Source organism: Colias eurytheme, chromosome 15 (assembly GCF_061535395.1).
Source record: "Colias eurytheme isolate Ceu_HAF_F1 chromosome 15, ilColEury1 Martin Lab GWU primary, whole genome shotgun sequence".
Classification (NCBI taxonomy): Eukaryota; Metazoa; Arthropoda; class Insecta; order Lepidoptera; family Pieridae; genus Colias; species Colias eurytheme.
In genome coordinates, this window is record NC_142994.1 from 8,613,512 (window position 1) to 8,627,080 (window position 13,569).

A 13,569-nucleotide genomic window follows, 5' to 3' on the forward strand; every position below is an offset into this window, starting at 1 on the left:
AACTGATCAGCAAGAGCCAAGAGCCTGTGACCTGTCTGCAAAGTTCAAAATGGATGACAGATTGTAAAATAAGTTCAGTCGTATTTTTCTGTTTAGTACCGTCTAATTTGTTTTTGAGATCCCTTAAGATTAAATTCACACTATATTCTACTTTTTATTTAACTTTCTAGATGTATGGCGATTAGATGTTCCTAAGTTTGTTTATCATTAATTTCTATGAACTCAAAAAGCGAAACTGACGAAGCTTCAAGGTAATTTCATTAGTATTTTCTCTAATATTTGATGTGTTATTTATTTATATTTTCATGAATACCTGTATATTTTTACCAGGATGATAGGAACGTGTGATTTCCTTTTGCTTTGTTTATCTTGTGCGTTATTTTGATTTCATTGTAGGTTATGTATTACTTGCGATTTTTTGTTCTTTGTTTTGTTTACTTCTTCCGTTCACTATGACAGGGCTTTATGCATTTATTTTAGGGGGAGCGAAGCATCATCGTCAAGTAAAAATATAACCCCAGAGACTTCGAAAGGTGAATCCCCGGCTAGTTTATGCGCGGAAACAGATTCAAACAATAGCCAAGACATTATGAAGCGAGCTGCCGCGAAACAGTTAATAGAAAGATATTTTTATCAGTTAGTGGATGGTTGTGGAAATCCAAATTGCAACAATAAGTATTGTGCTTCAAGTGGAGAAGTATGCAATGTTTTTGTTATTGTTTTTCTTTTATTAATTTTTTCACTTTAATATTTACTTGATGTTCTATTAATTTAGGCCAGAAATTTAACCCCTAATGAAGCTGCAGCAGAGGCAATCAAATTATTCTCTAAAGAAGCTCGGCTTTGTGACAGTCTGCCTAACAAAGTGCCAAGAACTGAGGCCAGTCATTGTGAATCAAGCACTAGGTACATTATTTTATTTTCCTATTAGATTCCGGTTAAATACACATTTATTAACTTTAATATTTCATTTTAAATGTATTTATTTACTCATGAAATAAAGCTTTTACCAATTATAATAATTTCTTTTTTAATTTAGCAATGCCTGCGCAACATCATCCACAAAAGAAAGGACAATGCGAAATGAGAATAATTTAGAAAAACCATCCTCAAGTATGTCCCCTGTACAGTGTATGGAAGATGTGAAGCCAGAAACTAGTCAAAATATATCACAGAATGTTGATAATACAGATCTTAGTTATAGCAGTGAGTATTGTTTTTGTTTTAATAACAATCACATAGTAGCACCACAGTATTACCATTATTTCCTACAGTAAGAAATCGCCTTTGATGTCGCGCGATGCCGCCGCCAGCGTAGGTAATGACGCTGCCACACGAAAATACGCTAGGGTTGCAACAAATGGGAAATAAAACAATTGTGATTATTAATATTATGATGAAATCTTTATTCATATGTACATTCAAAATAATTGTGATTATTAAATCTGATGTAATTATTTGTTCATAAATATATAATTACAGATATTGCACTGCTAAATATTATTTACGTGGACACTTTATTTTTGGATGTTCTTAATATTATTGTATATTATAATATTTAACTAAGTAATGCATTCGCATTGGGATGTACAATCTGATTAGAAAATAATGAGGACAACATATATACATAGCTTTGATTTTAATTCAACAGATACAATTAATACAATCTTTCTGAAATATTGTTTCCTTCTGGGATTTCAATTTGTAGATTTACATCCGTAAACCGAACAGTTTGTGCGCGCCATAATAGAATATGTAAGTACCTATGTATAATAAAATTATTACACAAAAAATACGACTGCGTCATCCTTTCGCGCTAGGTAAAGCAAACTAAATGTATCTACAGACGCTCCGATTTGGTTGGTGCCAACCATCCGACCACGACCAAATCGGAAAGTGTAGAGAGCGGTCGGTCCGACATAATTATTATTAATATTGGTTTGACGTGGTCAGATGCGCCAGCAATACCGACCAAACCAACTTCCTATCCGATCCAACCAAATTGGAACGTTTGGAAGCTTTGTTCCGACCAAATCGGCTCATTCCATAGAGTAATATAGGTAATTGGCTCATTCACATTTGCAACGCCGCCGGTGTAGGACGTCAACATGAACGCCGAGGGAGTTACGGTCACCGAACGTGACATATTAATAAAATTACTGGAACTATATAAAGACTTTCCCTGTTTGTGGGACTTAAGTAACAAAGATTACGCAAATAGAGATGCCAGAAATCAAGCGTATTTTATTATGTTAGAAGTATTAAAAAAATTGACAGTGCGGCTACATTAAAAACCTTAAAAAATAAGTTATAAGAGCCGCATATGACTGTAATTTTCTCTATTTCTATAGTAGAATTTAGCCCATTCTCTTCGTACTATGGTCAACTGACATATTACTCTATGGTCAACTGACAGCTGGAAGGCCAACCGTCGGACAATCTGTAGCAATGTTGGAATGGTTGCCTTGTCGGTTCCGATATGGTTGGCACCAACCAAATCGGAGCGTCTGTAGATACATTAAGCGTGTTTGCTTTACGCGGCCCGCGTCGCCCGACCCCCGCCAGTTCCCCTCCGTTTCTCTGCACAAGTACATTCGTCGCACTACTGTAGGAAATAATGGTAATACTGTGGTAGCACAGCGCATGTAATCAATGGCAAGGTTATTATTTGGGCATGATTCCAATGTTTGTTTTTGTAAGGAAAAACTTGCATTTCTGAATACTACATTATTTTTAAAATTAAGAAAGTAATGTAGGTACTAAATTGTATTAAATATTTATATATTGAGAGGTTGAAATTAATCAGTACCAATTTAATATTATTTCAGATGGTGCACCTTTAACTGAAGAGAAAATATATCAATTGTGCGATGAATGCCTACAGAATAAAACTCCACAGCCCCTGCGGAGGGCACTGGGGATTGCTTTTACACAACCCACTATATTAGCAAGGAGCTTTCCAAGTAAAGTCACCAATGATTTTAATAGCAATGAAAAAGATAAGACAGGTATTTTTTGTTGTTTTTTTTTTTTTATTTGGAAAGGGTATTTTGAATATAGATTGTTTTGTTATTGTGTGTTAGTGTAAAATAATGTAATTAGATTTTCAAATGTATATATTATATAATATGTTAGTATACTAGTTATTGACCTATTTATTTAAGGATCTCACTCCCTTAGGAAAGGATATTGGGATAACAAATGTATGGTTGAAAATATTTCTTTACAATGGAGAAAGCAACAATAATTATGATGATCATAGTTTATTTATTGTACTTCATAGTGTTGAGAATACATCTGTGGCACCTGCCACTTGTCTGTATTGCCTACTGGATATTAAAATGAAAGTATAATATACGAAATTATAAAATAGAGCTGCATTTTTTTTCAATTTCCGAGGCAAATTAGAAAAACAAATTGAAAAAGTTACTATGTATATGCACACAATCAATGATGTAATACATATATCAGTTTTCACAGACAAGGAATCAAAAGCAATGTGTTCGAGGGATCCAGACAAAGATGTGGACTGTGTGACAGGCCCGGGTCTCGATGTGGCATCCTGTAGGCGCGCTTTTGCGTACCTTTCTAAAGTAAGATTCGAAAAATTACATTTTACAAATAAAAAAATTGGTTGTTTGTAAAGTAGGTTTACGATCGAGATGTTTACGTGATAACGTCTTATTCGTGGCAGCACTCGAGATGAGACGGGAGATCGGTCCGTCTCTCTCTCGTTATACCTGCGATCGCGCTCGTGAGGTTTTGGTGTGACACAAGTTTCTGAACATGTCACCCGACTTAAACAATTTTAAAAACGTTAACACGTCAAAAAAAGAATTTACATTTTTATTTACACATCTCTTTACCTACAGGTGCCATCAGAATACTACAGTTCAGCATTAGTGATAGCGCTCACGACTCTAGCAGAAAATTTGCGACTGGACATGAGAACAACAAAGAATATTAGCATGGATGATGTGATCAACTGTTTTGTGATAGCCTTTGAAGTGCCAGATTTAAGTTGTAGTGATTATTTGGAGGTAGCGCTGCCTGCGTTGTGCCTTGCTGCGGAATGTTTGACGGTTAAAGGTAGGTAAAATTTTGAAAGGCAGAAACAAAATGTTAAAGCAATATCAAACTTATGTGCATCACTTTAAGATTTATTAACGAAATGTGCCGAAAGCAAATAATTTTGACAGCCAGTGCAGTACTCCAAAATAAATTAGACCTTATTTGGATGCATTAAAGTAGAATTTACAGTGGATATTTTTTTTTGCTGATTGTGAGTAAGTTGTTATGAATGATCAAAGAGTTCACATAAATATTTTAATAACTTTTCTTGTAGCATACAATTAAAGTTATTTGTAACATTTACAGGACAAGCGAAACTAGCCCGAGTGTGGGCTACAGAATGCAAGGAGAGTTTATGGCATGTTCTAGAAACATTACAACAGCTCATCACGTTAAGGATCATATCGACGAACTATACGCGGACTTTCGAGGTGCAAGACGATGATTGTTTGATTGTGGCTACTAAGTTAATGAAGGTATGTGCGTGTTTATTGTTTTTTGAAGTGTTTTTAGTGGTATTAAAGTTGTAGATGGAAAAAATAAAGAAAGAATAGAATCAATTTGATTGTTGTCCTAAGTCTAAGCAATAAAACAGTGAGAGAAAGGAATTTGAATTTCGCATGGCAAAATTGCATGGCAATATTTCAATATTTCGCAATTTAAATTTTTTTTTAATAAAAATTGTCTATTATACAAAATATTATTAATTATTGATATAATATGTACAAATCATACAAGATCCAATGTGTATTTTACCAAATTGGTTTATAAAACTCATTTTCAGATAGTATACTATGCAAATATGTTAGCTGGCGTAATGGAACCAAATACATTGAGAGAAGAGCCCATTGTGATTGCCAATCAATTAGACCCACTGGGCGATGCATTAGACCATTTGTATCCACTATCTTCTATGAAAAACTCGAAGCAAGCTCAACCAGAGGATCCTTTAGGTAAAATAATTTAAAATCCAGTAAATAGAGTAGCCAAATCTTAAATTAAATAATAGTTTTAATCCAGAAATTTCTAAATTTAACATAATATAAATATAAGTGATATCTTTTTTCTATGGAAAATATGCCAAATTTGTTGTATTTACTGATTTATACTTATTAATAAAAATAAAGTGATACTTGCACACAATCGCTAATTTTAGTTTTTTCTTCCAGCTCTTGAATTAGATGTAAATGTGTTAGATGCTAGGAAGCCATATTTGCCATTTGAAGAGTTCTACAATGAACCACTTAGTGATACAATACAAATGGATATAGATTTTGCCAACTACAAAACTGAAATATCATTTGGTAAGTCTAATCTTTTCTATGTTGTAATATATTTTTTTATATATTATATGATGAATTTCAGTATTTTTTGAAGTAAAACCTATATGGTGGTGAAAAAGGGTTTCAAAGTTTTTTATAGTTGAAAGTATGGGTAGAAAGCTAATTAAAGATGAAATTTTTTTTTCAAATTCATTATTTGAGATTAAGCGGAGCGGCACGTGTCCTCGCTTAGATAATCTCTAGAACTCAAACTGCCTACTATAGTTCGAGTTTAGCGAGAAAAGTTTCCCTTAGCGCTGCTACCATCTGTATACCAGAAAAAAGTGTGAATTGAAAATGATCTTTATCTCCATTGCAAGAGCGCGCAAATTCTCGTTCCTCCGGTACCCGTTCGTCCTCACCGCGGCCACTAAGTCCCGCGGCCTGTACTACGAGAACCGCATCCGCATGTACTCGGAGCGGCGCGTGTCGCTAACTACTGCTAAAATTAATATACCATCAACAAAACTGTCAAGTGAAAATGATCTTTATCTCCATTGCAACAGGGCGCAAATTCTCGTTCCTCCGGTACCCGTTTGTCCTCACCGCGGCCACCAAGTCCCTCGGCTTGTACTACGAGAACCGCATCCGCATGTACTCTGAGCGGCGCGTGTCGCTGCTGCACGCGGTGGTGGGCGCGGCGCCGCCGATGCCCTTCCTGCGGCTCAAGGTGCGCCGCGATCGGATCATAGATGACGCGCTTGTTGAGGTACGTGTTATTTAAATGAAATGAAAACTTATTTGTCAGAATTCTGGTTACAAAGTTTTTATGAAATTTATGTCACGACCGCACAATTCGCCAACAAATTGGCATACATGCTTAGTGTAAATTGTTTGTGTGCTCTGTGTTTTTTCTTACGGTCTTACTGATAAAAAGTTTAACAATTGGTAAATTTCTACCAGACCGTTATTTTATTGTTGTGTTCTATGCACTTAATAATATAATCAAGAATAATTATATTAAAACAAAAACCTACTAAAACTAATTTATGTAGTTTTTTTATCACAGTTCAGATTTTTTCTTGGACAAGACAAGGTGTGCCAAAGAAATATACATACATAAATACACTCAAAAATATAATCCTTCCTCTTTCGCAGTCGGGTAAAAACTCTACTCACAATAACCTATTAAAAAGTTAACAATAACTGTCAGAGTGGTTTTGTGATAAACAGTCATTGAAATTAATACCTTATTTCGTAACTGTTCAAAGTCAATTTTATCAAACATTCCGTAACATCTCTTTTCAAATAGGTTTCTCAATACTTAGTTTGTAAACGCAGTAATAATGTTACAGCTGGAAATGATAGCAATGGAGAGAGCTCTAGATCTGAAAAAGCAACTGATGGTGGAATTCGAGGGGGAACAAGGTGTGGACGAAGGGGGGGTCAGTAAGGAGTTCTTTCAGCTTATCGTTGAGGAGATATTCAACCCGGATTACGGCATGTTCACACAGCAATCTGAGTCCCATACTGTTTGGTGAGTTATGTTTTGTTACAATTTAACTGAAACATGTTTATTTTTATTTCGTTTCAATTGTCATTTGGAAATCAAAACATACGTAAATATCATTATTTCTACTAGGGCCACAGTTAAATTTTTTGAAATTAATCACAGGAAATGGTCTAAGCATAGCTTTACCTATTGAATAAATTATCAATTTGGTAATCAGCATCTTTAAAAACATACAAAGTAGTAAAATTAACGATTGCTTGATAAACCTAATGTTTACACACAAACACCAATATTCCACTTTATTTATTGAGGTGCAACTTCCAATCTGCTTTGGGATGTTTTTCTAATGGTATAAAAAATTGTTGGTGTGGTTATTGTTTCACGTAATCTATACATATAAAACTCAAACGTGACTGATATAGTGATCTATCAACGCACAGCCCAAACCACTGGACGTATCGGGCTGAAATTTGGCATGCAGGTAGATGTTAGGACGTAGGCATCCGCTAAGAAAGGATTTCCCAAAATTCTTGCGGGAACAGGGAAAAACGGGGATGCACGTACAAAGTCGTGGGCGGAAGCTAGTATTAAATACGGTTATAATAATTGTATTAATTTATTTCGTTTACAGGTTTAACCCCACGTCGTTCGAAACAGAAGCGCAGTTCACTCTAATAGGGATTGTGCTTGGCCTTGCAATATACAATAATATAATATTAGCTGTTAATTTCCCAATGGTCGTGTATAGAAAGTTGATGGGCAAGAAGGGATCGTTTGAAGATTTAGCTGATTGGAATCCTGTAAGAAATAGTATAAGCTAGACATATCTGTGTGTATTTATTTGTGTATTTAATACATTGATAGATTTTTTTAAATGTTGTTCCATAATGAAGTGTAGTTTTCTATTAAAGAAAATAAATCGATTTGGTTTTGATTTTATACATAATATTCATTCATAATATTCAATAACATTTTATACATAATTCTCATCAAGAAAATTACCTAGCGAATAAGCAGACGGGACTCTTTATTGTAAACAAATTTTGCGAATATTTCACAAAACCCACTCAAGAATGCAGCATTTAAAATATTGTTTATTTTTTCAGTCGCTTTATAATGGACTCAAAGATATGTTAGAATACACGGGTGATGATTTAGAAGAAGCGTATTATCAAACATTTAGGATATGTTATAGAGACGTGTTTGGTAATAATATATTTCATGATCTCAAAGAGGATGGAGATAGTATATTTGTAACGCAGGATAATAAACAGGTAAATATGATCTGGAGAAATCTTTAACTTGAGAAATTCATGTAATGTTGTTTGTTGTAGCTGGCCTTTTATCTGTAACCATTATCTCTTATACTTTCGAGTTTGTTTATAAACTCGATGAATAAATTGTCCGTATTTAAGCAAAAAGGAACCATCCAGCAAAAACGCACTTCTGAGATATCAAAGGATTTACAAAAACATTTGCAGCTCTGTTAGATGAAGTAAAATTAAAATTTATTTTATTTAAATTCATTGATAAATTACTTATTTAAGTATGTGTATATAAATTTGCTCTGAATATTCTTAAACTTTCTAGATAATTAAGAAAATGTGCATGTGGTTCCTTTTAACATATATCAATTGATAGGTTTTCTCTTATACAAAAAGGAACCACATCCCAGGGATTTCATGATATAAATGAAACTATGTATTTATAATATCGTAATTAAAGCTTTAATTAATAAAATACATAAAATAATACTTATATAGGACGTTTATTCGACGTTATCATCAAATTGGATTTCGAAATCCACCGTGTCTAGTCCATCTATGTGGTCTTCTATTGCATCATCACTAATGAGACCGTTATAAAAACTGTGCATCTTGTGGAATGAGATGTAATATGGACTGAATATCGCTAGAAGGTGAAGAAAGCTTCTCCAGAGGCAGCGACGTATAAGGTTCTTCGTTATCTTCTGTAATAAAAAGAAAAAAGCTTTAAATCAAAATAATAAAGCCGCGTGGCTTTTATACGTAGGTAGGTATATGGCGACAGCAAAATATTATTAGTTCTTATAAAGCCGTGTCCCTACTAGACGACTAAGCATGTTGTATGTACATGCGCCATGTACAAAAAACTGGCTAAGTGCGAGTCGGACTCGCGCAACGAAGAGTTCCGTACCATTATCTATAAAAACGCCAAAAAAATCACGGCTTATTGTATGGGAGCTTCTTAAATATTTATTAAGCTATTGCATAGCTTCTATCGCGGGCCTTGAGCGCGGGGACCGAATCGAGAAATTCCGTTACGAAAAAACCTCACTCCGACGGGCTCGGAGGTGTGGCTTGAAGGCATGCTATGCAATAGCTTTACCGCGGCAGTCCCCGAGTGCGACACGTCTTTTTTTATTCCGTTTTTTAGTATTTGTTGTTACAGCGGCATCAGAAATAGATCTAAACGTATTTTACCAAAATAGTAGGTAGGTACCTAGATCATCGACAGTTATTTTTAAAACAGGGTTTAGACTTTAGTAGTTTCATCTCACAATGACAGATGAATCGTAACCAAATGACTCTTAATTCGACTTGCCTTCGTGAACAACGACATTGTCGTTAAAATACGTAAATCCACAGAGGATTCCTCTTGTACTTACTTAATGAACTATCTTCTTAAAATCACACCACAATTGGGAATGAATCAAAAGTGGATAAAGCGTACCTGCATCTCAGATTCAATAAGTACTTATATGCATTAAATAAAACTACTTACCCGTTGTATCTTCATTATTATCTTCAGTGTTCGTCTCCAATGCTTTTCTTATCCATTGCTTGCTTATTTATTTATTACTAGCTTTCCGCCCGCGGCTTCGCCCGCGTTTTCAAAGAAAAACCCGTTCCCGTAGGATTTCCGGGATAAAACCTATCCTATGTCCTTTCTCGGGTATCAAAATATCTCTATACCAAATTTCATGCAAATTGGTTCAGTAGTTAAGGCGTGATTGAGTAACAGACAGACAGACAGACAGAGTTACTTTCGCATTTATAATATTAGTATGGACTAAACATTTTCACATTTAATTTTAAAGGTAATTAACAAAAACAATAGAACTTACTTCGCGGAGGAAAAAAACACCGTCGCGTATTCGAACTACTTCGCTGAATGTCACCTATATTGACAGATGTTCGACGTTTTACTTAAAAAATCGGAGTTTTGCACTTAAGTAATGAAATAGGTACGTTGTTTAAAGATGAGAATTGAGAAGCATTGTAACAAGTCAAGGCATTTGGTTCCATATAGCGATGATGGTTTTCAGAATGTTTTACAATATTTATTTATGCATAATAGAACCGAATGCTTGTGGTTTTATTTTGCAATAAAAAATTAAAATTAAATTATGTATTTATTTTACGCATAACCATACCACAGAAACCTGGTTCCATTTTGTGTATTAAAAATAATTGTTATTAATAGAAATATGTGTAATGTATAATGGTACCAAGTAGGTGTGGATCTGTTTTGTATAAAATGACATGATAGTAATATCGTTTATTTGTTTGAACAAAGCAGTCCCGTGGTGCTGTGGTTCGGTTTTGCTTAATATGGTATTATTCGTTGTTGCTGGTGGTTCCTTTCTGCTTTTAGTATACCTTGTTTCCAACGTAAAAATCATGTGGTTCTTGTTTGTATAAGAATTTAGACCACTTTTGGATGAGTATTCTTCAATAAAAGCAAAAAACGAAATTTGTCGAGTGGTTCCATTTTGCATAAATACGGACAATTATCACTGGTCAACAATGATTTTGTTGCCCTGGATGTGAAAGTGGTTTCGAATAATTTAATGCATATTATATATAAAACTATTAATGGTTTTGGTAGATTGGCTCTAGTTTTTTTTTAATCCTAATTTTCTTATTATACTAAAACGCAGTATGAAATAGAAGGTACTATATATTTTGTTTAACATCATTTATTTATTACAAAGTTTTATTTATTGTTTTGTTTTAGTATTTAATTAATTCAAATGGATATAAAAATAGAGAAAAATCATTAAAACTTATGAAATAGTACAAGGAAATAGATTTTATAAGCTTCTCTTCTTAGTTAATTTTGGGACAAAAGTTTTGTTATGGACCATCAGTAATCTGCCATCATGTGACGGTCCCATATACCCTGATACCTTTATTCCATAATTTTTACTTCTTTTTCGATGCGTTCTTCTTGTTTCTCACAGAAATTTCGCAGATTTACTGGACATCTATCCAGGAGACTGTGGGGAAAGTGTAGCTTTATGTTCGTATTTGCTCATAAAATAATGAAGTTTTTTAACAACTGTTGTGCAATTTCTTTATAATTTGGTGTTTTAAATTTACCTTAAATTAACCAATACTATATCTCTCCATAATTTACATTCAGCATCAGTTATAAAATTTTGTTAAATTTTCATATTTTATGAATTTTCGACACGCCCGTCCTGTAGGGCCGTCGGGTATTCTTCTTATACTTCTAGATTCCCCCAAAGGCCTAAATTTTCATATTTATTAATTATTCCTAATGAATTTGCTTTGTCTAATTCTATTAATAAAAACATCAAGGGAATTTCGTATACCTATCCACTTTGCTGACCAAGTGCCACTGGGTTTCTTCAACTCAATACAAACCGAACATTGTTGTTCATAAAAATGATTTTTTTACAGAAACCGTTTATTATTCTGATATTCTACAGTCAGTTTTATAGAATAGGGTTATGTCTGAGCGAAGAAATGTGCAGAAAACGTAATTCACCAAAAAAATAAACACTTATTAGTAACCCGTATTCTGAAGGGCCGTAAGAAAATTTAATATATGAAAATCCAAATTAAAAAAAAACTAGAGCCAATTAAATAATTTTAATTATTACATTCGCAAACTGGGTACTTGAAATATATAAATCTGTAGAAATATCCAGGGCAACAAAAAAAAATTGTTTTTTTGTTGAGCTGTGTTATACATAGCCCTGTAAGACATAGGTAACACGCTCAGTCTGGCGTCAGTTCAGTCCATCAGTCTGCTCAGAATGACGGAAGAATTATCGTCTAACCGGTTGACTGACGGACTGATGGTTCAGAATACCCGTGTTTTTCATCCATCATTCTGGCATCAGTTGGATGCCGGATCAAACTGATGGACTGAACTGACGCCAGACTGAGCGTGTAACCTATGAATAACGCCGGCATAATAGTGTATTTTCTACAGTAAAAACTATTTCCATTATCAGTTAATTTGTTAGCTAAAGTAGTCATTTTTTGTAAAGTAGCTTGAGCTTATCCATATTACAATCATTCTAAACTAGAATTCTAAATAGGTGAAATTATAGAATAATCATTCAGCTAAATAATTTTGCAGGAATTCGTAGAGCTATATGCGGATTTCCTCTTAAACAAGTCGGTGGAGAGCCAGTTCAAGGCGTTCAGGCGCGGCTTCATCATGGTGACAGATGAGAGCCAGCTCTCAACGCTCTTCAGGCCTGAAGAGGTGGAGACGCTCGTGTGTGGCAGTAAGGTATACTTGTAATTTTGTATTTATGCTGTTTTTTTAAGCATAATAAAAAAAAATCTGTCCCGGTTTTTCCGAGATTTGCGCGTTCAAACTTATAAACTCTTCAGCTATATATTATACTGGCTTACCACCCGCGGCTTCGCCCGCTTTGTCTAAAACCTAATAAATTATATATTAAAACCTTCCTCTTGAATCACTCTATCTATTAAAAAAAACCGCATCAAAATACGTTGCGTAGTTTTAAAGATTTAAGCATACAAAGGGACATAGGGAAAAAAATATGGACAGAGAAAGCGACTTTGTTTTATACTATGTAGTGAAGAAGATTTTGCTATCTATTCACATTTCGTTTCAGCGTAATAAATTCTACTTTTACAATGTTATCTTTTTTTGCATAACCTAAAAAAATCCGGTCCAGTTTTTCGAGATTACCGTGTTCAGACATCTTCAGTTTTATGTTATAAGTAGATTTTGCTGTCTTGTAAATCGTAAAATTAGGGATGGGAATGGGGATATTGTTCTTGTGCCGCTGATATAATTGTTACTTTGTATTATTTTAAAAGAGAATGTAACACTTAATAATCCGTGTTTTGTACTATTATTTTATATTGATTGTAACATTACAGAATTTCGACTTCAACGAACTGGAGAAATCGACAGAATACGACGGCGGTTACACTCCCGAGTCGCAAATTATCAAATACTTTTGGAGCATCGTCCACAGTTTATCGCTAGAGGACAAGAGAAAGCTCCTGCAATTCACTACAGGCTCCGACCGAGTTCCCGTGGGAGGGCTGAGTCATCTCAAACTGGTTATAGCCAGAAACGGGCCAGATTGTGACAGACTGCCAACCGCACACACATGCTTCAATGTACTACTCCTCCCGGAATACGAGAACAAAGACAAACTACAAGACAGACTGATGAAAGCAATTAGCTACTCCAAAGGCTTCGGAATGCTTTAACACACACACTATAGCCTGAGTTTGTAATGATTAATTAATGTTTGTTTATTTATAAATGGCGTTTTATTGAAACAAATTATGGAATAAAAATGTTTATTAAATTTTAATACGCAGTAGCAAAATATTTCATAGGAACTTTTCACCATTTTAAAAACCTTATTTGTATAATTTTGTAAATCACGGGAAAACGACGAGCACAACAAAACTATGAAATTAAAAACATAAATAG

General features: G+C 34.2%; 1 protein-coding gene across 6 annotated transcripts in view; it reads left to right on the forward strand.

Moving 5' to 3' along the window:
- The window catches only part of Ube3a (ubiquitin protein ligase E3A), a 32,048-nt gene extending 18,595 nt beyond the window's left edge, over positions 1-13,453 (forward strand). Inside the window, exons 1-17 of one of the 6 annotated variants that reach the window (XM_090109989.1) lie at positions 18-72; positions 171-251; positions 481-697; positions 776-906; positions 1,040-1,206; positions 2,829-3,008; positions 3,472-3,593; positions 3,873-4,089; positions 4,378-4,547; positions 4,856-5,024; positions 5,241-5,375; positions 5,900-6,102; positions 6,689-6,870; positions 7,478-7,646; positions 7,953-8,120; positions 12,223-12,378; positions 13,002-13,453. In XM_090109989.1, the coding sequence (XP_089966115.1) occupies positions 217-251; positions 481-697; positions 776-906; positions 1,040-1,206; positions 2,829-3,008; positions 3,472-3,593; positions 3,873-4,089; positions 4,378-4,547; positions 4,856-5,024; positions 5,241-5,375; positions 5,900-6,102; positions 6,689-6,870; positions 7,478-7,646; positions 7,953-8,120; positions 12,223-12,378; positions 13,002-13,340 (2,760 nt within the window). In that variant the 5' untranslated portion in view covers positions 18-72; positions 171-216 and the 3' untranslated portion in view covers positions 13,341-13,453. Of the gene's footprint in view, positions 1-17; positions 252-480; positions 698-775; positions 907-1,039; positions 1,207-2,828; positions 3,009-3,471; positions 3,594-3,872; positions 4,090-4,377; positions 4,548-4,855; positions 5,025-5,240; positions 5,376-5,899; positions 6,103-6,688; positions 6,871-7,477; positions 7,647-7,952; positions 8,121-12,222; positions 12,379-13,001 lie in introns of those variants that run through there. The other 5 variants (XM_090109988.1, XM_090109990.1, XM_090109991.1 and 2 more) reach the window with 5 other exon arrangements.
- Positions 13,454-13,569: the final 116 nt, after the last annotated feature.